Source organism: Chiloscyllium plagiosum, unplaced genomic scaffold (assembly GCF_037043375.1).
Source record: "Chiloscyllium plagiosum isolate Xiang-an unplaced genomic scaffold, Cpla_swu_hap1 HiC_scaffold_36, whole genome shotgun sequence".
NCBI lineage: Eukaryota > Metazoa > Chordata > Chondrichthyes > Orectolobiformes > Hemiscylliidae > Chiloscyllium > Chiloscyllium plagiosum.
Window position 1 is genome coordinate 20,427,134 of NW_028270174.1, and position 26,420 is coordinate 20,453,553.

The window sequence follows — 26,420 nt, forward strand, 5'->3', positions numbered from 1 at the left end:
AGCTATTTGATGTTTGCTTTAAAAAAAAATTCCGGAGGCTTGTGTTTGAAACATAATGCATTACATTGTTTAATTTCTTCACTCATCGACTCTTCAATGTAAACAAATTTCCCTCAGCCTCCAAAACTATTTATTTCAGATTGCTTTTAAAAGGAGAAAGCACAATGGCTACAAGAATACCTACATAAACATCTTTAAAGCCTTTCAGCATATAGAAAACCCATATGCCACTATTTCAAAATACAAATATCCAAAATTAATCATATTAAAATATTTAGAAATCACACATATAATGCCACATCAGGCTTTAGTATTGATTAGGGATAGTCAACATGGCTTTGTGCATGGGAAATCATGTCTCACAAACTTGATTGAGTTTTTTGAAGAAATAACAAAGATGATTGATGAGGGCAGAGCAGTTGATGTGATCTATATGGACTTTAGTAAGGCGTTCAACAAGGTTCCCCATGGGAGACTGATTAGCAAGGTTAGATCTCATGGAATACAGAGAGAACTAGTCTTTTGAATATAGAACTGACTCAAAGGTAGAAGGCAGAGAGTAGTGGTGGAGGGCTGTTTTTCAGACTGGAGGCCTGTGACCAGTCGAGTGCCACAAGGATCGGTGCTGAGCCCTCTACTTTTTGTCATTTACATAAATGATTTGGATGTGAGCATAAGAGGTACAGTTAATAAGTTTGCAGATGACACCAAAATTGGAAGTGTAGTGGACAGCGAAGAGGGTTACCTCATGTTACAACAGGATCTGGACCAGATCGGCCAATGGGCTGAGAAGGGGCAGATGGAGTTTAATTCAGATAAATGTGTGATGTTGCATTTTGGGAAAGCAAATCTTAGCAGGACTTATACACTTAACGGTAAGGTCCTCCTAAGTGTTGCTAAACAAAGAGACCTTGGAGTGCAGGTTCATAGCTCCTTGAAGGTGGAGTCGCAGGTACATAGCTTTCCTTTATTGGTCAGAGTATTGAATAGAGGAGTTGGGAGGTCATGTTGCGGCTGTACAGGACATTGGTTAGGCCACTGTTGGAATACTGCATGCAATTCTGGTCTCCTTCCTATCGGAAAGATGTTGTGAAACTTGAAAGGGTTCAGAAAAGATTTACAAGGATGTTGCCAGGGTTGGAGGATTTGAGCTATAGGAGAGGTTGAATAAGCTGGGGCTGTTTTCCCTGAAGTGTCGGAGGCTGGGGGGGTGACCTTATATAGGTTTATAAAATCATGAGGGGCATGGATAGGTTAAATAGACAAAGTCTTTTCCCTGGAGTGGGGAGTCTAGAACTAGAAGGCATAGGTTTAGGGTGAGGGGGGAAAGATATAAAAGAGACCTAAGGGGCAATTTTTTCATGCAGAGGGTGGTACGTGTATGGAATGAACTGCCAGAGGAAGTGGTGGAGGCTGGTACAATTGCAACATTCAAAAGGCATCTGGATGGGTATATGAAAAGGAAGGGTTTGGAGGGATATGAGCCAGGTGCTGGCAGGTGGGACTAGATTGGATTGGGATATCTGGTCAGCATGGACGGGTTGGACCAAAGGGTCTGTTTCCGTGCTGTACATCTGTATGATTCTATGAGTTTGGACACAGGCAAGGAAATGTCATGTTGGTTATCATGTACCTTCCTCCCTCAGCTGATGAATCAGTACTCCTTCATGTTAAACAACACTTGGAGGATGCATGGAGGGTGGCAAAGGTGCAAAATATACACTGGGTGAAGGACTTCAATATCCACCATTAACATTGGCTCAGCAGCAGCACAATTAACCGAGCTGGTCCGGTCCTAAAGTCCACAGCTGCCAGATTGGGTCTGCAGCAATTGGTGAGATAACCAGTAAGAAGAAAAAATGTACTTAACCACATCCTTACCAATCTGCCGCCTGCAGATGCACCTGTCCATGACAGTATCGGTAAGAGTGACCATCGCACAGTCCATGTGGAGATGAAGTCCTGTCTTCACATTGAGAATAACCTCCATCACGTTGTGTGGCACTATCACCATGCTAAATCAGACAGATTTTGAACAGACCTGGCAACTCAAATGCTGGCATCTATGAGGCAGTGTGGGCCATCAACAGCAGCAGATTTGTATTCCAGCACAATCTGCAACCTCATCGCCTGGGATTTTCCCCACTCAACCACTACCATCAAGCCAGGGGGAACAACCCTGCTTCAACGCAGAGTGCAGGAGGGCATGTCAGGAGCAGCACCAGGTATATCTTAAAATGGATGTGTCAATCTGATGAAGCCACCAACAGCACTAATTGCATGCCTAACTGTATAAGCAACAAGTAACATAGAGCTAAGCAATCTCACAACCAACTGATCAGATCTAATTCTGCAGTACTGCCAAATCCAGTTGTGAATGGTGGTGGACAATTAAACAACTCACTGGGTCCACAAATAATCCCATCCTCAATGATGGGAGACCCCAGCACATCTGTGCAAAACATTAGACTGAACCTTTCACAGCAAGCTTCAGCCAGATGTGCCGAGTGATTGATCCATCTTGGCCTCTTCAATGGTCTCCAGCATTACAGATACCAGTCTTCAGACAATCTGATTCACTCCACAGGACATCAGGAAACTGTTGAAAGCACTGGATACTACAAAGGCTATGAGCCCTAACAACATTGCGGCAATGGTGCTGAAGACTTGTGCCCCAGAACCTGCTGCTTCTCTAGCCAAGCTGTTCCAGTACAGTTACAACACTGGTATTTATCTGACAGAAATTGCCCAGGTATATCCTGTACACAAAAAGCAGGGCAAATCCAACCCGACCAATTACCGCCCCCTCAGTCTACTTGCAATTATCAGTAAAGTGATGGAAGGTGTCATCAACAGTGCTTTCAAGCAGCTCCTGCTCAGTAATAACCTGCTCACTGATGCCCAGTTTGGATTCCACCAGGGCCACTCAGCTCCTGACCTCATTACAACCTTGGTTCAAACTTGGACAAAGCAGCTGAATTCCATAGGTGAGGTGAGAGTGACAAGCCTTGACATCAAGGCCACATTCAGCTAAGTGTGGATCCAAGGATCCCTAGCAAGATTGGAATCAAAGGGGATTGGAATTGGAGTCATACTTGGCACATAGGAAGTTGTTGGAGGTCAGTCATCTCAGCTCCAGAACATCTCTGCAGGAGTTCCTCAGGGTCGTGTCATAAACCCAACTTTTTGTCAGCTGTTTCATCAATAATCTTCCCTCCATTACAAGGTTAAAAGTGGAGATGCTCGCTAATGATCACACAATGTTCAGCATCATTTGCGACTCCTCAGATACTGAAGCAGTCCATTGTCAAAGCAACAAGTTCTGGACAATATCCAGGCTTGGTCTAACAAGTGACAAGTAACATTTGCAGCACACAAACGCCAGGCAATGACCATCTTCAATAAGCGACAATCTAACCACTGTCCCTTGACATTCAATGGCACTACAATCACTGATACCCCCACTACCAACATCCGCGGAGTTATCATTGACCAGAAACTCAACTTGTCTCACCACAAATACAGTGGCTACAACAGCAGGTCAGAAGCTTGGAAAAATGCAGCAAGTAATTTATCTCCTGATTCCCCAAAGCCTGACCACTACATACAAAGCACAAGTCAGGAGTGTGATGGAATACTCCCCACTTGCCTGGATGGGGGCAGTTCCAACAACACTCAAGAAGTTTGACACCATCCATGACAAAGCAGCCCACTTGATTGGCGCTACATCCACAAATATCCATTTCTTTCACCACCGATGCTTAGTAGCAGCAGTGTGTACAGACTATAGAAATTCACTGAAGATCTTTAGTATCTTCCAAACCTTGGACCACTTCCATCTAGAAGGACAAGGGCAGCAGGTACATGGGAACACCACCACCTGCAAGTTCCTCTCTAAGCCATTTGCCATCCAGATTTGGAAATATATCGCTGTTTCTACATTTTTGCTGTGTCAAAACACTAAAGGCATTGTGGGTCAACCCACAGCATGTGGATTGCAGTGATTCAAGAAGGCAGCTCACCATTACCTTCTCAAGGGCAACTAGGGATGGACAATAAATGCTGGCCAGCCGGCACACCCATGTCCCACAAATGAATACAATTTAACAGTTGTTCTAGTCTAAATTCCTCCTTCGATTCTAAATGACAGCCAGAAAGAAAGCATCTCAAAGGAACAATAAGTATACTGGCAACACAGAATTTATCAATTCAGTAAGACCCATCAATCAATGTCTCAGTCTCAATCATTCAATGGAGATGGTAGTTAATTTCAAAGCTAACACAGTCAGATGTACTGACAGAGTAGAGTCAAATGAATGAAAATGAAAGGAGATACCCTGATAGAAAGGGAAAGAAGGTTAATTACAGGTATGTTGGAAGAAAGAAGAAAATTTTTGTTTAATTATTGCTTGTCAAATGAAAAAAAATGTTAAACACATAACGGTTTGTTATGGTGAAACAGTTATTAGATTAGATTAGATTAGAGATTCCCTACAGTGTAGAAACAGGTCCTTCAGCCCAACAAGTCCACACCGACCCCCCAAAGAGTAACCCACTCGTTTCCCTCTAACTAATGCACCTAACACTATGGGCAATTTAGCATGGCCAATTCACCTGACCTGCACATCTTTTGGATTGTGGGAAGAAACCGGAGCACCCGGAGGAAACCCCCGCAGACAGGGGGAGAATGTGCAAACTCTGCAGAGACAATCGCCCAAGGCTCGAAATGAACCTGGGAATTACTTCATTAAAAAATGACTCTGGCAACATCTGTCACATCTATGTTTTTGCTGCAATGACTTAAAGACAATTGGAAACAACCTGTCAAATTTTTAGTTTTTGTTGATACTGCTTCAATCATTCTAGGAACTTATGAATATTTTACATTTCAATGTTTGGTGTAAATAATGTGTGGCTTTACAAATGGGAAAAGAATTTGCAAGATTTGAGCATTTCATTATAATGCCCTCCCTGTTGGAAATGTGAAAACAAAGTTGTTCAATCATGACTGTCTGCAGCTGAGTACATGTTAGCACTACTCAATGCAATGCACAACAGGTGAAATGATCTTAGTTGGAGACCCAACAGACTACACACATTGAACAACTGTCACAAAAATCAATTGTTTGAAAATGTATTCATATTTTTGGGATGTGGGCATTGCTGGCAGGGCCAGCATTTATTGCTCATCCCTAGTTGCCCCCGAGAAGGTGGTGGTGAGCTGCCTTCTTGAACTGCTGCAGGTCACCTGCTGTGAGTTGACCCACAATCCAATAGGGAGGGAATTCCACAACTTTAACCCAGCAACAGTGAAGGAACGGCGATATATTTCCAAGTCAGGATGGTGAGTGGCTTGGACAGGAACTTGAAGGCGGTGGTGTTCCCATATATCTTCTGCCCTTTTCCTTCTAGATGGAAGTGGTTGTGAGCTTAGAAGATACCATCTGAGGATCTTTGGTGAATTCCTGCAGTGCATCCTATAGATAGTACACACTGCTGCTACTGAGCATTGGTGGTTGAGGGAGTGGATACTTGTGGATGTAATGCCAATCAAGCGGGCTACTTGCCCTGGATGGTGTCAAGCTTCTTGAGTGGTGTTGGAACTGCACCCAACCAGGCAAGTGGGGAGTATTCCATCACACTCCTGACTCTGTGCCTGCAGGACACAGGAGGTGAGTTACTTGCCACAGTATCCCTCACTTCTGACCTGCTCTTGTCACCACTCTGGTGAGTTCAGTTGAGTTTCTGGTCAATGATAACTCCCAGAATATTGGTAGTGGATGACTCAATAATGATAACACGGCTGAATGCCTTGGGGCAGTGGTTCGATTGTCTAAATTGACTAAACATTCAATCATTTGTTGTTTCTTTGGCTTTGCTTGAAAAACTGGAGGCAAATCTAGCCACGTTACAATTGTGAATGAAACAAATTAAGCCATTGATTCCCAAGCATTATGAGATGTCTCAATGATGTAATAAATCAAAATAAAAATGAGAGTTACTTCTTTATTATTGGCCACCAAAGGTCAAGCTACAAGAAAATTAGACAAATGATATAGAAAGATTACAACAGAGGAGACCATTCAGCAAGTCTTCTCTTCGTAACTGACTTGTCTCAACTGTCAGCCCTTTCCTACTAGCCCTGAAACATATTTTTCAAATCCAATTTCCTTTCGAAAGCCATGATTGAATCTGCCTCCATTACACGTTCAGGTAGTGCAATCCAGATCCTAAGCTCTCCCCATATAAAAGTCTTCCTCGTGTCATCGATAGTCTTTTACTGTTTGTGGGCGGCACGGTGGCACAGTGGTTAGCACTGCTGCCTCACAGCACCAGAGACCCGGGTTCAATTCCCGCCTCAGGCGACTGACTGTGTGGAGGTTGCACGTTCTCCCTGTGTCTGCGTGGGTTTCCTCCGGGTGCTCCGGTTTCCTCCCACAGTCCAAAGATGTGCAGGTCAGGTGAATTGGCCATGCTAAATTGCCCGTAGTGTTAGGTAAGGGGTAAATGTAGGGGTAGGGGTGGGTTACGCTTCGGCGGGTCGGTGTGGACCTGTTGGGCCGAAGGGCCTGTTTCCACACTGTAATGTAATATAATCTAATCTAATCTAAATCTTAACATCAGTATCATAAAGTTGTAGACAATTCTGCCAATGAGAAGCGATTTTCTCTATCTCCTCTGTCTTGTCTTGTGATTTTGATCACTGTCATCAAACTTCTTCAGAAACATCTCTGCTCCGAAGGAGAACAACAATACGTCCCTCCATCCCTCCCATGAGCTTGAGGTGAGCCTTCTCCCCCCATCATGGCATTAAGCAGCTACAATCATTAAATCGTGGAACAGGTACTACAGAATAAATGGCCTATTTCTGTTTCTATGTTCCCACTGATCAATTTGGACATGTTGCACAACTACATTTTAAAATACTTTTCATTTCCTCACAGGCAACTGGCTTCCAATAATCTAAGGAATTTGAAATTACATTTTTCAGTCTGAATAGTATCTCCATCCAACTTAGCAGCAGAAGCTGTCAGATATCATCCTAGATTTATTAACATACTTCAGGTAGAATTTTCACTTTCATATTTCAGATTCAGGGTAAATTACTTGATTCAACTTATAGAATCCATCAGCTCTGTTCAGGGGTGAGTAATTTGTTGGTGATAAGATAAGAGCTTTTAACAGGCGAGTGATATACTTTCAGAGCGTTCCCATCTTGGCAATTTATCTGCTGCACTTGGGATTTACATAGTCATGCAGAGAGCGAGCTATTAATTATCAACAGCTTATCAGTACTTGATGTGAAAAGGCAAATGGAGGCTGCTGGAAATGCAAAAGAAATGCAAAGCAACTTGTGCATGTAAAGAGCTTGCATTTGAGGAGTAATTCTACGTCAGGCTAATCAATTCATTTATTTCCACTACTTCTAAGTTTAATAAAGTTAATTACCCTAAAAGCTACTAACATATGAACAAATTCCTCTGTTTTGGTGGTGTTGCACAGCCTTTGATATAAATGGGCTAACAGTCACTGTAACAGCAGGGGAGCAATACTGGATGATGCATTCGGAGCATCTGTACAAGAGCACTCACTGTGCAATCTCAGGGCCGATAGATCTGAAATCAATAATGGCATTATGATAGAAAGTGCGGATGTAAGAATTTCTAAATTCTGATGTGCCATTTTTAATCTTTGCTTTGTAATGTTGGTAACTAGGACTTCAACAATATGCCACCACCAGTCACATATTATCCTCCCCTCCCTTATCCGCCTTTCGCAAGAACTGCTCCCTCTGGGGCAGTCTGGTCTCCTTCAATCCCAATACAGCCTCACACCCCCACGGCATCTTCCCCTGCAGCCGTAGAAGGTGTAACACCTGCCTCAATTCTTCCTCCCTCCTTAGGGCCTAAACACACCCTTCAGGTGAAGCAGTGATTTACCTGCACTTGGTGCAATTTGCTCTACTGTATTTACTGCTCTCGATGCGGTCTCCCCTACACTGAGGAAAGGAAGTGCACACTGAGTGACCGCTCTGTGGAACACCCACTTTCTGTCCGCAGGAAAAGTCCTGAGCTTCCAGTTGCCTGCCATTCGACACACCGTGTTCCTTGGCCACATCTCTGTCTCAGGCCTGCTGCAGTGCTCCAGTGAAGCTCAGTGCGAGCAGGAAGAACAGCACCTCATTCTCTGCCTGGGAGCCCTGCGGCCTTCTGGACTTAATATGGAGTTCAGCAATTTTGGGGCTTGAGCACATTTCCCCATGCTTTCCCCCAACCCCACACACCAGGCCTTCACGTTATATGGGTTGCTACCACACACTACCCACTGTCAGTCACTAATAGTCCCCATTAGCAGCTATTTATTCCCCAGACTGACCTTTGTCCACTCCTTTCTCTCTCTGTTTGGGCTCTATCATCACCTAACAATTTACTCTCCCTCCTGCCCCCACCCTATCTTCTGTATAAAAACCTGTTCCTAGCTACCATCCGTTCTAAGGAAGGTCACTGGACCCAAAATGTTACTGCTGATTTCTCTCCATAGATGTTGCCAGACCTGCTGAGATCTTCCAGCAATATCTGTTTTAGTTTTAGATTTCTAGCATCTGCAGTTCTTTTGTTTCTTTTAAAAGCATGGTACTTGTGCACCCAATCAGCAATGCCAAAACAAACCATGCAGAGTTACAATGAAGCATGATTTCGCTGAAACTGGGCATCTCATTGGATGCCCACTTAGTTAGGAATTCTATTTAAGTTTATTTTTGTCGCAAAGCTGCTGGAAGAGCAAATTGATTATGGTACAATTGGACAATAGGACCCCTAAATTTCACTTGTTAAGGGTGTACCCTATTGGTTACATTTTCTCGCCAGATTGCTCTCCTGATGTAAATATCTATGATGCTGGGTCAACAGGCACAGGTAAATTAGTAGGTTTGGGAGTAGAGTTGTTGAAGGAAACAGGAAATAGAAGAGATGACAATCGGAAGGGAAGTTAAGATCAAGGTAGACAAGCAGGAGGCTGAAAGAAGACAGTCAAAAAGTGTGGCACTGGAAAAGCACAACCAGCCAGTCAGCATCCAAGGAGCAGGAGAATTGACATTTCGGGCATAAGCTCTTCATCAGGAATGTTGGGGGGCTGGGGGGTGGGTGGGGAGAAGAAGGGGGCTGAGGAATGAATAGGAGGGTGGGGGTGTGGCTCAGGATGAAGGTAGCTGGGAAGGCGACAGGTGGTGATAGGTCAGAGGGGAGGATGGAGTGGATAGGTGGGAAGGAAGATGGATAGGTGGGACAGTTCAAGAGGGCAGTGCTGAGTTGGAGGGTTGAATCTGGGATGAGGTGGGGGGGAGGGGAGATGAAGAAACTGGCAAAAATGACATTGATTCCATTTGGTTGGAGGGTCCCAGGGCAGAAGATGAGGCGTTCTTCCTCCAGGCGTCGGGTGGCGAGGATTTAGTGGTGGGAGGAGGCCCAGGACTTGCATGTTCTTGGCAGAGATGGGGGTGGGGAGCGTTGAAGTGGTTGGCTACAGGGTGATGGGATTGTTTGGTGCATGTGTCCCAGAGATGTTCTCTGAAATGTTCCGTGAGTTGGCATCCTGCCTCCCCAATGTACATATCAAGAGCAATGGACACAGTTGATGAGCTGTTTCGATATTTAAGAAAATCTCTGCCGGGTGTGGAAGGATCCTTTGGGACTTGCTGTGTTCTTTCAGTCTCCTGCTTGTCTACCTTGGATTCCAGCATCTGCAGCTTTTTTGGTCTCTAACTAAGTTAGGATCAAGAGCAAGGGAGGAAAGGGCAATCAGCTGGGAATTGGAGCACCATGCAAAGGAGATATTGGAGTTTGACAAACATCTTTTGAGCTGCTGCGGAGCTTGGAAGAGCAATGTTGGTCTTTACTGCATTGCATTCATTACCTTTCTCAGTATGGCCTCCACTAGCCCATGTTCAAACAGTTGGCTCAGCACCATGTAGGTACAACTGTCCTGAAGGCAGTTGACTCACTGACAGCCAGAATTCAAGGTAATCCAATTTTGGGAAGGGATCCAGAAAGAGAAAGTAGACTTATATTTGTTCATGTCAAAAAGTGTGGAAATGGAAAAGCTGTCGCATAGCTTTTCCTATGCCACACTTTTTGACTCTGATCTCCAACACCTGCAGTGTTCACTTTCTCCTGATGTTTGTTAATGCCAAGAGCCAAATTCCTGATTCAGACAAGGGTCCTGGATGCCTACACTTTAGGTGGTATTAATATGGTGGATAAGGTATCAAAAAGCCACAATGCACCTCTGTGGCTCAATCCTTTGTGTAAACCAATAATGTGAAGATGACCTCACTTTCTACTTGTGACGTGCTGCAGACGAGAGCTAAAAGCTATCTCGCTTCATGAAGGAAGTTCAATCATTGCTACCCACTAGCCCATTGTCCACAATTTTTCAACAGCTTGCCAGTTCAGCCAGAAACGGACAGGACTGCTTAAAAGTTGGCCTTAACTCCATTATGGGCGCAGCACCTTAATTCCAGCAGATTTGATTGTGTCCTATTTTGGACATTTTTAGGTTTTGCATTGGATGGCCTATACTATGTGCAATTCAGGTTACAAAAGAAAAATATAGGCAAACAGGAGGCTGAAAGAACACAGCAAACCAAGTCAACATTTTGGCTATAACTCTTCTTCAGGTTAAAAAAGGTTGGGTGGGGTCAAGGGTCACTTGGAACATTGGTTACTGGCTTCACAAGCCACTCTAGCCAATCAGGAGTCACACTATATAAGTGCAGAGCCGAACTGAATTTTCCAGGTCTGTTATTTTGTTTCCGTTTTACTGAACTATAACTGACACACATACAATTTTAAAACCAATTTTTGGACTCTCTTGAATTTACAGGGAATGGGCTTTGAGCTATCCACTAGTATACACTGTTATGCACAGAGGTTTCTTAATCATTTAGCATACGTGCTCTTGAGTTTCAAAGCAGTGCTGAATATATCTTCCACAACAGATAACAAAATAAGACATATTCCAGGATTTTCCACCGACTGAGATAGGTGAGAATAGTGATGAGTCTATGTCAGAAAAGAGTACAAAAATCGGATTCTCGCCATGGAGATAAAGTTTGAGTTGAATTTCTTGTCCTCAGGCAGTGAAAAGCCGAACTGTAGCCCATGTGCATCTCATCAATTATACGGCTCACCAGAATTAACTTCCCCTTCCCAGTTAATGCCTGCCCAATCAGTAAAGGACATGCTTGACATCATTGCTCTTTGGCCTCCCATGCAGATGAGAACACAACTTGGGCTGCCTCCACCAAGACCTCCTCAGTACCTCGATTTCAAAACTTGTCCACTTTTGCTGTCAATTCTATACCTGCAGTAGGTGCCCCCATGGGAACTAAAGCTTTATGTGTCATTGGCCCATTGATTTAATTTGATTTATTATGTACCTCGGTACAGTGAAAAGTTTGTTTTGTGTGCAGTACAGGTAGATTACACCATACAAAGTGCATTAGGGTAATAGAACAGAGCAAAGAATATAATATTTACGGATGCAGAGAAGGTGCACAAAGAGTGAGATCAGCATTAAATTTAAGAGGTCTTTTCAGAAATCCAGTAACAGTGAGGAAGAAGCTGTTCTATCTGTTGGTACACAAGATTGCTCCATCCAACTGGGAAAAAGATAATAAAAGGCTTCCATTTCTCACTTTAGCAGACAGAATCCAACAGTAGCCCTAGATTCCAAATGGCACCTTAAAACACAGAGCAAACAGGTGGCTGACTGGGTCACTTTAAGACCAAAGGAAAGGCAGCAACATGTGGCTATAAGAAACAATGAGTGTTAATGTGAAAGTGAGGACATGACACTAAGGCACAATGCTATGTCAACATTCATGTACCAGCAGCTTACACAGCAACACACTGCGTGGAGCTGAAAAGCCTGGGGATGTGTGAAAGTTAAAGGGTGATCTCCAGTCAGTCAGGGTGAGACTTTCACAATCAGCCCAAGAGCTGGGTCATTTCCTGTCCTGGAGGTGGGGTCAGTGAGTTATGCAATTGATCTGCTGCAAGTTTGGAGATTAGCTCTATTTCAGTCTAAAGATTGGGTTACTGGCAGTCCTGGAAGATAATCAAAATCTATCTGGGTCTCGCTGGTGGGTCATTTGTAAATTCAGTCTGGGACTAGGCTGTTGTCAGTCAGGGCTGCCTTGTAAAATCTGTTTGGTGGATGGGCTGCAGTCAGTCAGAGGGATGAAGTGTGTATATTCAGAGGGGCTTTTAGGTCGTTCCACAGCATTATCAAGGTTGTAGGTACTTCAAGTCTAGGGTTGGGCCCGGTGGCTGAGTGGTTAGCACTGCTGCCTCACAGTGTCAGGGACCCCGATTTGATTCCAGCCTCAGGTGACTGTCTGTGTGGAGTTTGCACATTCTCTCGGTGTCTGTGTAGGTTTCCTCCGGGTGCTCCAGTTTCCTCCCACATACAAAGATGTGCAGGTTAGGTGAACTGGCCATGCTAAATTGCCCACAGTGTTCAGGGATACATAGGTTTAGGTGCATTAGTCATGGGAGATGTAGCGTAAAAGGGGAAGGGAATGGGTCAGGGTGGGATACTCTTCGGAGGGTTGGTGGGGACTTGTTGGGCCAAATGGCCTGTTTCCATACTGTAGGGATTATATGATTCTGTATTCGCTGTCTGAGCAAATGGTCAGTCATGGAAGACCGAATAAAGCAGGATGAGATGGCATGGTTGGAGGGAGTAGCAGCTCGTCTTGAAGGTTAGAGAGGACAAGGAAAGACAAATATGAAGCTGGAAAAACAATCACACCCAGGGTTCATGGCTGAGCCAGGAACTAGACACCAGTTGTTACATTGCAGAGAGGGAGAAAGGTGTAGCTTTGTGGGTCAATTCTTAGAAAACTGGGTTTTCCTTGGGCTCTGCTGAATTATAAAGTGGAGCTGGATGAGCATGTTTTGTCACCACTTAATGGCAGCTACCAAGATGAAGAGACAAGCTGGTCTTTGAGAAGCCAGTTTTCAGCCCCAAGGCACAGCAGGATTGGAAAGATCATGGATTGTGCACCATGGATTTAAAAGAAAATTAGTATGGGCATCACCGGCGAGGCTAGAATATATTGGCCTATCCTTTACTGCCCTGGAAAAGTGGTGTTGAGCTGCCATTTTTAAACTGCAGCAGTCCATGTGGTGTGGGTACACACAGAGTACTGATCATACAGTCAGAGGCCAAATGGAGAAAGCAGGGAATCGAGACATTGGCTGGGAGAGGTGGCAAGGTGGGGAGTACTGGTTCTGGTTGAGAAACCCAGTTATGCAAGACTGAGGTTGGAGCAATGCGCTGTCTCTATTTAGTTTCACTAATCCAAATCTTAAAATCTCTTGAAATGGTTTATCTAGTTACCAATATGGTCAAATATATACTTCATCCACATTGGATTCCGAATAAAAATATCCATCAATCAGGTTTCATTAGTAAACAAAATTATTGGTTTATTCTGAAAATGTTCACAGTCAGAATACCTTCATGATATTATGACTGTAATATAATACATGGCCTGAGGGTATAAAGGTCTTATATTTAACCTTCTCTCATGCCATGGGAAACATGCTTCCATGTTGGAAAGCTTTAACTTAGTATTAACCTAGGCAGTTATGTGCCTGTGAATGTAATGTTTGTGTAAAATAATTAGCTGTAAGAAAACATATGTCGGATTCCTCAACACTCCAATATTCACTCAGTTTCTTATGTTATGGAAATAACATAATCATTGCCACAAAAGCTGGGGATCATATCTCTTCACAAGCTGTACACAAACTAAACTCTAAAGCTATATCAAATGGCCACAACTCCTGTCAACCATAAACTCAGATGTGTGACTTCCATTAAGTCCAAATTGCTCACTGAAGACATGTGAATTCCAATAAACAAGTTTAAGACGTTAGATTAAATCATGTGACTTTTTTAAAAGTGCCCTTCAAAAAATGTTCTCTTAATGCAGGACTCTACATATACCTAAACAATTGTGAAAAATTGATGAAAGTCTTTAAAAATATGGATAACTGAAGCTCCTTCATAACAGCATAACATGCAAAATGGAGATTAGAACAGAAGCACAAAGCCCCATTGCAATATTTAAATGAACATACTCCACCTCATAGGAGTAAATTGGTTGGTAAATGCTCTTAAGATCAGAGCTAAGTATTTGGAGCTGGGTGTAATGCTTTTAGTACTTTTACACTGCACCCACTACAAACCTACACAGTTTAAAGAAATGGGGAATGTGGAAGGTTTAAAAGATCCTTACATTACAAAAGTGGTCATTCGTTACTTGCATTGAATGTAAAGTCTATATATATATCCTGAGGTCAGTACATGCAACTAAGTTATTTGTTTTCTTGAGAAAGGGTTCAGAAAAGATTTACAAGGATGTTGCCAGGATTGGAGGATTTGATCTATGGGGAGAGGCTGAACAGGCTGGGGTTGTTTTCCCTGGAGCATTGGAGGCTGAGGGGTTACCTTACAGAGGTTTACAAAATTATGAGAGGCATGGATAGGATAAATAGACAAAGTCTTTTCCCTGGGGTTGGGGAGTCCAGAACTAGAGGGCATAGGTTTAGGGTGAGAGGGGAAAGATATAAAAGAGATCTAAGAGGGAACTTTTCACACAGAGGGTGGTACATGTATGGAATGAGCTGCCAGAGGAAGTGGTGGAGGCTGGTACAATTACAACATTTGAGAGGCATTTGGATGGGTACATGAAGAGGAAGGGTTGGAGGGATATGGGCCGGGTGCTGGCAGGTGGGACTAGATTGGGTTGGGATATCTGGTCAGCATGGACAGGTTGGAACGAAGGGTCTGGTTCCATGCTGTACATCTCTATGTACCTTCCTACGTCACTATTCAAGGTAAGATTGGACAAGAGGATGAAGGTAATGCCAATAATTAGATGTTGCAACAGGGAAGTAAATCCAATTCGAGCTAAATTGCTTTTGTGAGGGTGAACATCAACTTGGAATGGTTGGGTCAAAAGGCCTGTTATAGTGTCACAAATTTTACATGTCTTTAAGTAGAAATTATCATATTGTAGGAGTACACATTGCTAACCATATGATAATGCAGCTATGTTTTCAGTAGATGTGTGATGTTATCCCAATCACGGACAGTTCGTCAGAAAGTGTTGCTGGCTCTTGGGGAATAGGGCTAGTTGCCTCCTATTCTCACTATGATGCTACAGGTGAAAAGTGACAAATATGGCCAATCCTAAATGACCACAATAGATAACATCAACTGACTGGAGAACGAAATTTGTGGCTTGGTATTGGATATTTGCTGGAACTCTATGCTAATCATAACAATAATTCAGTCTCTGCTTATATTTGACTATAAACCTGAGTCTGCAGAATATGTGGCGTAGCTGCCAATATTTGTGTTATGCCAAGAATTAGAATTAAATATTTCCACAGCAAAAATCTGTATGAAAACAATATGCCTGAATAGTTGCTTCCACAGTTTTCTACTCGCAACCATGTTACCAGCATCCATCTTGTCGATCCATCTTACCACATGCATTTCTTCATAAACTTTATTATTTTCTTCCTCATACAATTTAATTTTGGCTCTCATACGTTCTTGTAAAGCTAACAATTTGACCTGGTCGCCATGTCCCACTTGCTCCGATTTCAACTTGCCCTACAAAAGGAGGGAAACAGACAGAAAATCTTTCATTAATCACCAGAGAAGTAACTTTATTTTTAAATCTCAGAATTCAAAAGGTATAAACCAGAATTTCCAAAGTGTAAGGATACACTTAAACACACACATAGAAAACTTATATTTCAGTACAGGTTGCTGCCACTGATCAGACACATTGACAGGGTAATAATGATACAAAATGTTGGACACCGACACCATTCAGAGTGCCTGGCATTGGCATAAGGCCAGAAACTCAGGAGAGGAGTACTAAACAGAAGAGGGGAATATGGTGGTTGGCGTCTTCATGAAGCATAGAATCATACATAGAGTCACAGACTTTTTGCCCATCATGTCTGTGCTGTCAAAAATATACAAGGCCCAAAGTAATACTTTTAAAATCTTGCTGATTTATTTAGATATAGGGACAAACTGTTTATGGAAAGACCTTACTCCCCTCACAATGATAGCATAGCAAGAGGTGGGTGCAGACTCTGCCCTCACACAGTAATCACAATATAGTTCCCAGGCCAACTCATCATATTGTACTCCTGCTGAAATTATGGCAGTACACTGAACACGGCACAGATTTTAAGAGCCTCACCATTAAGACAATATTGATTTTTGTATCCCTGCTCTTTTATGTTACTTTTAATAAAAACACAATGAATTTCCAGACAAACCAGCTGCTAAGACTCAATGGTGAGACTTGAGATGCTCCTGATATTGGGCCTCTAAGATTGTCTATCCTTTCTTTCCTAAGTCAAACTTTACATCTTCTCTGCATACAACTAAGAGTATAATCAACATTCACTTTTACGCTTGTCACAGATCCCCATACCCATTTATAAACAAAAATAGGTCATATTCTTTGATTTAACCATAAAGTTCCATTTTTGTTCCAGTCACTCCACCTTGAATGCATTTATTCACAAATTTCTTTTGCGTGTATTATATTCTTTGAAAGGCTAGAATCAAAATTGATTCAACTCTGCTGACTTCTCGCAAGATAAATCTGTCCAAGTGTGAAATATTTCATGGCCATGTTCTTTCCAAAACTGGAGCCTTTATCACAAGGGTTGGCTTTTATCCAACAGAGTTGTTTATGCCACAATTAGCCAGAAACTCCATTATCATTGTATCATGTGTGTCAGGGTGGTAAATGTTGCATGAGAAGCTTCGGTTTATTTTCAGCTAGCAATTCCTATGTGTTTCCAACTATCACAGGGCCACCCAGTCTCTGTTTCACGGTTAATGTGGATTATCATAAAGTAACCGTGACGTATTTCTGTCATTTCACATTTGAAAATCTGTCAAGATAGAAAGATGAAGGTGAATAGATCAAAGGATTCACTGCTTAGAGAAGCAAATTAAACTGCTCACCCAAACATCAAATTTATAACACTTTAGCATTAGTGAGTGGTGCCAATGTGAATGTTTTAGCATAAATCACTGCAATCTGTAAAAGTGATCTATATAAAAACAGTCCTCGATCATTACTGATAGGTTAAAAATTTCTGCTTATCAGAATTCCCTCGATAAATCGTACAAGCACAGATCTGCTTCAATTCAGGGATCTTCGTGCTGCTACTGTCTTTTCCGTTATTTTTCTTCCACCCATAACTTTGGCTACAGTCATCCAGCCTCATTCTCAGAAAGTCAAGAAGAGGGATTTATTTTTATGATCCATTTAAATAAATATTGTTAAAAATACAGCTACTGTCTCTAACTGAATGTTTCATAAATATTTAAGTGTCACTCAGCTTCATATATAACGAGAGAAAGTGAGGACTGCAGATGCTGGAGCTCAGAGCCAAAAAGTGTGGCGTTGGAAAAGCACGGCAGGTCAGGCAGCATCCGAGAAGCAGGAGAGTTGACATTTCAGGCATAAGCCCTTCATCAGGAATGTCAGGGTTGGGGATTGAGGGAGCTGAGAAATAAATAGGAGGTGGGGGTGGGGCTGAAGGGAAGGTAGGTGGGAAGGTGATAGGTGGATGCAGCTGGGGAGTGATTGTGATACGTTGGTGAGGAGCATGGAGTGGATAGGTGGGAAGGAAGATGGACAGGTGGGACAGGTCAAGAGGACAGTGCCATGTTGGAGAGTTGGATCTGGGATGAGGTAGCAGAAGTTGTTGAGGGTGAGGACCAGTTCCACCAATCAATTGAGTCTGTTGGTGGAGGGGTACTGGTTGGATCGATGGGCGAGGAAGAAACGGAGGGCTTGGAGGTCTTTGCCATGGAGGATGGATGTGTATGGGAACTGGATGTACATGGTGAAGATTAAATGTTGGGGGCTGGAGAAATGAAAGTCATAGAGGGCATGGGCGGTGTCCCAAATGTATATGGGGAATTCCTGGACCAAGGAGAACAGGATGGTGTTGAGATATGAGGAGATAGGTTCGGTGGAGCAGGAGCAGGAGAAGACAATAGGTCGACTGGGGCAGTCAGGTTTGTGGATTTTTCAAATCTCCCCTCTCCCCACCTCATTCCAGATCCAACCCTCCAACTTGGCACCGCCCTCTTGAGCTGTCCATTTTCCTTCCCATCTATCCATTCCACCCTTCCCACCAACCTATTCCCCCTTCCCCATCTGCATCCACCTATCACCTTTCCAGCTACCTTCCCTCCAATCACACCCCCACCCTACTATTTATCTCTCAGCCCCCTTCCCCTCACCAACATTCTTGATGAAGGGCTTAAGTCCAAAATGTCAAATCTCCTGCTCCTTGGATGCTGCGTGATGTGGTGTGCTTTTCCAGTGCCACACTTTTCAACTCTGCTTCTTATATAATGACAAGCACAGTGATTGTAACGAGGTCAGACAGGTGGACCTCATAGAATACGAGTTCCCTGATTGGGGTTGCTAACCTGGACCAATCAGGGAACTCTGGCTGACAGAGTCTCTTGTAGAAGGGTCTCTTGTGGTGCAGTGGTAGTGTCCCTATCCTGGCACTGAGAGACCCAGGTTCCCACCTGCTCCAGAGGCATGTATTCTCTGAACAGGCTGATTAGGAAAAAAGGTTAAATGAAAAAAAAGTGTTAGAGGCTCTGTTCACCCTGAGAAAGCTGGACCAGTGTTCAGTACTATGTACGTGTAAATAAAAGGTAATTTGGCAATGAGATACTGGCCTCTGTCGAGTTATTTAAATAGCTTTGAATATTATATCACTAAGCTGCATAGGAAAGGTTCTCAATTATGTTTTATTCACAAGTTAGACTGTATAAGTAGAAAGGACTTTCTTCACTATTCATCAAGCAGAATGCTTGAGACTAATTTTAAGAGTCACTGCCAGGCAGAATCCTATGGAAGGAGAAGAGGTGCAGTGAAGACCGAGCAGACGTCTACTTCCTCCATTTCTGCCTCAAGCTGGAGTAATGTGGATGGAGTCTGCAGTGACACTGGGATAGCTCCAAGGCTGCCAGGAAATCCTGGCCTCCTTGCTGGGTACCTCACAGCCTCTGTCTTTCGCAGCATAATTCCAGGCTCTGTGTTATCTTGTTTTAAGTGGCAGGCAGTAACTTCTCACTGATGCCGTAATCCTTTATCAGAAAGTCAGCAAACGGGGGGACTCAAGATGGCGGCAATCTAACAGGTTTGCCTTGCTGCACCCTGCACCATAACGCAGGCAAAGTGATGCTTTTACCCTCCCCATCTTAGCTGAGTTGGGAAAAATCGGTAGTTTTGAGTTACTAGAATGGCTATATATTCTTTTCAGTGAATTGGGAAGGTGACTAATGGCAAAGGGCAGTGTGGATCACAACAAGCAGGGCACTGCCCTGCAGTAACGGACACACCCGTGGGTGTATGGAAGCTCCGTTAGAGTTACCTGCTCAGCAAGGCCTGGCTTCGGAGTTCGTCAAACTCTCAAGAAAAGCTTGAGTCAGCGATGGAGGAGACCTGGACCAGGCCGAAACTAATCTCGGCCACACTGAAAAAATATTTGAGCAGGAGATCCAGCGTCTTGGACAACATGTGGAAGAGGCCGAGCAGCAGACCGCACCATCGGAGACCACGGCCGAATCGTCGGCGGAAAGCATCCAGGCCCTGGAGAGGCAGGGACAGGCCTTCGTGGAGCAGGTCAATGACCTCGAAAATTAAGGTTGGAGAAAGAACTTTCACATTATTTGGCTGCCAGAGTAAGAAGGGGATCAGCCAGCCAGTTTTTCTGAGCAACGACTGCCGCATTTTCTGGGATGGGAAGCCAAGCAGATCGACTGTGTTCACCGGGTCACGGTGCACAGGCCCAGTTTGGACCAGCAGCCCCACCTGGTCCTAGTGCATTTCCAGTCCTATAGAGACAAGCAAAAGTTATTGGAAGCTTCCAGAATGCTGAGGAAGGAACCACAGGCCCTGTTTTACAAGGGATCAAAGATTATGTTTTTACAGGACTTTTCTGCGGCCGTGATCCATAAGAGGAAGACCTTTGATGTGGTAAAGAGGAGGCTGAGGGATCTGGATATCCAATTCTCTCGAAGGTACCTGGCAGTGCTCCGTTTCTGCCATGATGGGTCTGTACATGTCTTTGACTCAGAGAAAGCAAAGAACTTTTTGGACACTTTAAAACAGACTGAATGGCTCAAGCAAAATGGACAGTAATAGTTTCTTTTGTTTTGTTGTGTCCCTTTAATTTTTTTTCTTCTTCTTCTCTCTTCCCTTTTCCCTTTCATGGGGTTTGGGAAGTGTTGTCGGAACTTCTTTTTCAGCAATAATGGAGGTTGATATATGGGTGGGAAGGGTGAAATGCCCGCTTTTAATTCCTTTGGTTGTAAGATTTATGTATTCTTTACTTTCGTTTTGCCTGGGTTTGGGGCGTGGCTTCAGCTCAAAGTGTGAGTGCCCTCTATGGGTAGTGGGGGGGGGGGGGGGGGGGGAGTGCAGGAAAGCCTCGAATTATCTGTTTTTTGTATTGGTTCATTGTAGGTGTGATTTTTAAAAGTTTTGGCTTGGTAGTTTTTGTAGATGTGTTCTTCAGGCCTTATGAGTCACCACTCGGCATGTTGTGAGTAGGGTTCTTCCTCTCAGGTATTCACGGGCTGTTTTAGATGACTATAGCTAATTGTTCCAATGGTGCACCTGGAATATTAAGGGGAGTCACTCACTGATTAAGAGAAAGAAAGTACTCCAAGTCTTAGAAGAGAGAGAGTTGGTGTTGCTCTGTTACAAGGAACCCACCTTGATGAAAAGGAGCATCTAAATTTGCAGCGAGGGATGGGGGGTGGCGGGCATTTGGCCAGGTGTTCTTTTCATCTTTTAACACTAAAAGCAGGGGAGTGGTTATACTCGTTCAGAAGAATCTCCCATTCCAGTTGTTAGATCAAATTAAGGATGAATATGGGGTGGGGTTGTGATTCTCAAAGCTCTAGTACATGGTGAGGAGTACGGCTTACTGAATGTTTACCGTTCCCCGACACACCCCCTTAAATTTCTGATAGTATGGTGCTAAGTTGATTGCCCTTGGAATGTGCCATACTATTATAGGGGGAGACTTTAATCGCCCCTTGGATCCCACAGCGAATAGGATGTCCAGGGGTCCCCAGGGCACCTCTCCACAATTTAAACAATTGGTGGATTTATGTGTGGAGTTGGGATTGATGGGTGTATGGAAATGTCTTCACCCAGTGGGTAGGGATATGACAGTGCAAGAGGTACAGGAGGCGGTAAGGCAGCTCCAAAGTGGTAAGGCACCCGGCCCTGATGGCCTTCCAAGTAAGTTTTATATGGAATTTCTGAATATGTGGGCCAGGCCAATGCTGGACATGTACAATTATTCGTAAAGTCAGGACCACCTCCCGCCATCTTTGAGAGAAGCTAATGTTTCTCTCATTCTCAGAAGAGGGAAGGCCCCAGAAGACTGTGCTTCGTTTAGATTCCCTACAATATGGAAACAGGCCCTTCGGTCCAACAAGTCCACACTGACCCTCCGAAGAGCAACCCACGCAGTCCCATTTCCCTACATTTACCCCTGACTAATGCACCTAGTACCACGGGCAATTTAGCATGGCCAATTCACCTAACCTGCACATCTTTGGACTGTGGGAGGAAACTGGAGCACCCGGGAGGAAACCCACGCAGACACGGGGAGAATGAGCAAACTCCACACAGACAGTTGCCCGAGGCGGGAATTGAACCTGGGTCACTGGCACTGTGAGGTGCTAGTGCTAACCACTGAGCCACCGTGCCGCCCAAAGGCCCATTTCGCTGCTAAGCATGGATTTTAAAATTTTATCTAAGACTCTCACCTTGAGATTGAAGAAGGTGTTGCCCTCTATTGTAAAGGAGGGCCAGACAGGTTTTATTAAGGGCCATAAGTCCTCTAATAACATTAGAACATGGTCCAGGTGTGCCAGTGGAGGTCGATTCCAGGATTGGTAGTCTCCCTTGATGTGGAGAAGGTGTTTGACCGGATGGAGTGGCCATACCATTTTTACGTTCTGGAGTGATTTGGTGTCTTTACCAGAGGGTGGAAGTACTATATAGTGATCCTATGCCAGCAGTCCTTACTAATGGTAAAACATCTAATAATTTTAGTATCGGTAGAGGCAGCCAACAAGGTTGTCTCCTCTCGCTGCTGTTGTTCACGCTGGTGACTCAGCCGCTGGCGGAGGCTATCCAGAGGGACCCTAGTATAGTTGCCCCAGAAGTGGGATTGGGGTGCATAAGATCACACTCTATGCAGATGACATTCTCCTTTTCCGAACCGGGCACTGTCTGTGCTTTATTTAATACAATATATCGATTTATTTGGCTCTTTTTCGGGATACAAGATTAATTTTATGAAGTCGGAGGCCATGTCCCTGGGCGGTCTTGGGGGAATACCCAATCTTGAAGGTGAAATCCGACTCCCTTTCAGGTGGTCACAGGGAGGTTTTCTGTACTTAGGCATTTTCATTACTCCTCCCTTTGACCAATTATATAAGGCTAGCTTTGTGCACTTGTTCGATAAGAGAAGGCAGGACCTTCAGTTTTGGAAAGTCCTTCCAGTCTCTTGGTTAGGCCAAATAGCTCTTATTAAAATGAAGGTTCTTCCTCGCTTATCATATCCCACATGAATGCTCCCTCTGATGATGCTGAGGCAAACGTTACAGAGACTCAACGGTTGGTTCGGCTCTTTTATTTGGTATCACAGATGGCCTCTCATTAAGCTTGCCAAATTGCAGCCTCCCCAGGGAAGGGGGTGGGCATAGACTTTCCAGATATTAAGAGGTATCAAATAAGCTCACTAATATCCTTTGTGAATGACTGGGCTTGTGAGGACCCACGGTCAATATGGCTGGATACCAAGGCCTCCCAGGCGAAGTGACCCCTTATTCATGGATAAGATGAGAGCAGTCACGGAGTATTATCTGAACCCAATTGTCATCAATATAGCTAACGCGTAAAGAGTGATGCATCAAAGTGAAGGCAGTTTATCTATAACTCCTTTCTCACTCCGGTAGTAGGAATGCCAGGGTTTATGGACTCTGGTTTTAAATCATGGGTATCCAGCGGAGACTCTTGTCTGGGAGATTTATTTGAAGGGGGAGGTCACGATGTCCTTCAATTAGTTGATTCACAAGTATGAATTGCCCAGCAGGGACCTCTTTCAGATCAGGGTCTTTATCCAGAAAAAGACTACAATTCTCATTCATCCTTATAGGTCTGAGGTAGAGAGGAGAGTGCTTCAGGCTACAGGTACTCTCCTGATTAGTACCCTTTACCGTTCACTGGGAGGTGACGCCTTGAAAGATATTGAGCAGCTCTGCGGGGTCTGGGAGTAGAGATTTTGTCAGAGATATGGGAAGACATTTGGAGAGAATGTAAGAAAGATCTCGATCTGCAACAGGACGCGTGCTATGCAGCTACAGGTTCTTCATAGCGTTTATCTGGCCCCAGAGCGACTTGCTAAATTCAAAAAGGGAGAGCCTCCATTGTGCCCTAAATGCAAAATAGGTACTGGCACTCTTACCCATTGATTCTAGTCATATCACAAGCTTGGCAAGTATTGGGTGCTATAGTGAGTGTCACCGGGGGGGGGGGCGGTGGGTGGGTCCTGGGGACTGAGGTCAAGGCAGATCCGGAGTCTCTTCTCCCGGGCCTGCCAAATTTGCCTTCGTTAGATGAGCATGGGAAAAAGCTGTTTAATATTTTTACACATTGTGCGAGGCAGAACATTTTGATGAGCTGGGCCTCAGAAAGCCCTCCGGGCCTGCCAGGATGGCGTAGATTAGTCATGGAACACATCCCCTGTGCTTCCTTACCAGTACGGTGCACTAGAAAACACAACTTTTCTACAAGACATGGCGGCCCTTTCTGAACCACTTAGAAGCAGATCTGTTGGCCATATTAACTAGAGCCTTAGTTTAGCCACAAGGCCTGGGTCTGATGGGCTGGGTGCCCTGAGAGGAAATACGGGTATGCTAACTGATGCTCCCGATGATGGGGAGCTTTGGTGGGGTTGTACTGAGTGGTCTGATTTAATTTAATTTAACTTATTTTGTAAATTATTAATTGAATTGTAGTATGGGTAGCTTTTTCTTTTATTATTTATTTTGTAGAGTAGAGTAGTAGTTGGCTTATTGTAATTGTTATATTCTTAGTTTGTTATATTTTTATAATTTTGTAAAGAATAAAAATTATTCAATTAATAAAAAAGCAAGTCAGCAAACAACCTACAAATGAAGTTTTCAACAGTATCACAATCGGGCTTTGCAACATAAAGACCCTCACTGTTCAGTTGACATCACAGTATGTGCACATCCAGAACACAGCAATAGTCTTGTGCACTGTTACTTCCAGATGGGAAAATACTGATTTGACTGTGGATTCCTTCAGTTATTAAACATCACGGGTCTGAATTTGGAACTTCTTCAGAGTTGTGACATAGCTTCTATGATATTTCATTTTATAATTAGAAATACCAGTTAAAAAGTCTAATTTACGCACTGAAATTAGCAAATAAGATAAAAAACATAAGTTCATGAAGTTCCTGAGGCTGAAATTAAGACAAGTCATGATTGTCAGTAATGTGCTTAGGTCAATATGCTTTTTAGCCCCATTTTATACATGTGGCTTTTCATCTGCTGGTTTGCACTTTAGTCTTTAATGCTGTATTGCTTCACAAAATTCACCAGATTATTACTCCAACCTCATCATTTAACAGAAACAATTTTTACCAATGCATCACAGGATGGAAGGTTGTCCCTTCCAAGCTCACTCACCCCATTCTTCCACTGCTGTTCAAGTTTTTCTGTCTCTGTCTTCCTCCAGTCAGTCAGACAGCGTTGGATTGTGAATCTCTCACACAACTTAGGAAGAGCCAAGCCATTGTCCATTTGGCAGAAACTTTCGAGGTAAGTCAGCATGATCTTTTGAAATTCCTCTTCAGAAAGTAAAAGTGGACTTTTCATTAGGTTCCTTTAAAGAAAATAGAAATGAATCATTAGATTGATCCCAGGGATAAATGAAGCAGAAATGTTCATTGATCACATATAAATATGGGCACATTACACTGATCCAGCTCATTTCACAGATACCCATCATGTATCTAACTTATGTAGAGGTTTTAAAACACTTTTTTTGTTATATTAGTATTTAATAGGTCATTCTTTGGCCATCTAACCATCCCATGTAGTTATGCAAGCTGACTCCAGTCTCTTCGGAGAATTTTGCTTGCCATATATTCCAAAACTCCCCAGTTGGAATCTGAATAAACAGCACGTTACAATTGCTATCTGAAACATAGGATAATTTTTATAGTTGTTCGGAAGCTATGAAAAGTTGACATTCTAATCCTTTTCGAAACATTACTTACAAATACATTCTGTACACTTAGTTTTAAATATTAACCTGTGTCACACACTATAGTTTCACTGAACAATTCAAATAAAAATATTTGAAGAGGAGACTGGCCACATTTCTAATCTATATTAATGCTCACATAATTTCCAAAAGCTGAACACAACAGCTGAAGTCAAATTTGCAGGGAGAAAGATGGAGAATGTTAGGGTTAACAAGTGGATTTATCCTAAGACAATTCTGTGGAATTACATTTTTTTTTTAAACTGAAGTCCTGTGAATAGACTGAAAGGCTTTGCAAGATTCAGTGAACTAGCACTCAAAGCCCCAGAAAATGTACTTTCAAGTATTGGCCCCGCTGGCAAAGCAGATGGTATTACAGATGTCAGCTATTATCATAATTCACGCAATTACTACTCCTGTGTACCATGATTTGTAAGCTGAACAAAAAATAGATTGAGAGCCCTAGCCACACAGCAATGTAGTTTGATACCCAATATTGATTTCAAGCACTCATAAAACAGTAAACACAATTGCAACATAACTTCATATTATCACAATAAGGCAGCCAATCAAAATCAGTTTTGACCTCAATATTTAGATGCAGAATGAATGGTTGTAGCTGCGTTTCTAAAATTTAAAAAATTCAAATGGAATTGTAAGATTAAGATAAGAGATAAAAACAAAACAGCTGGGTTTTTCTATTGCTCAAATCTAAGAGGTCAGCACAGGACTTGACTACTGGAGCCCTGGTCTGTCCTTGCAGTCTAAGTTATTGTCTGTACGAGGTACAGACTTGTTGAAGTCTTGCCAGTAAGCAGGAGTCCACTGGTGGGTCTGATGAAAATCCAGTTAGTACAGAAGGCAGAAAAGGGAAGGAAGAGTTTCAGGGATTGCAACACATCGAAAGGCTGAGCCTGAAATCTTACTAGGAGTGTTTCAAATACTTTTC

At 43.3% G+C, this 26,420-nt stretch overlaps 1 protein-coding gene across 2 annotated transcripts in view; it reads right to left on the reverse strand.

Moving 5' to 3' along the window:
* The window catches only part of evc2 (EvC ciliary complex subunit 2), a 175,567-nt gene that overhangs the window by 53,499 nt on the left and 95,648 nt on the right, over positions 1–26,420 (reverse strand). For both annotated transcript variants that reach the window (XM_087980025.1, XM_043674234.2), the window contains exons 15-16: positions 24,892–25,087; positions 15,565–15,693 (exon numbers count right to left, since the gene is read on the reverse strand). In XM_087980025.1, the coding sequence (XP_087836151.1) occupies positions 15,565–15,693; positions 24,892–25,087 (325 nt within the window). The remainder of the gene's footprint in view (positions 1–15,564; positions 15,694–24,891; positions 25,088–26,420) is intronic.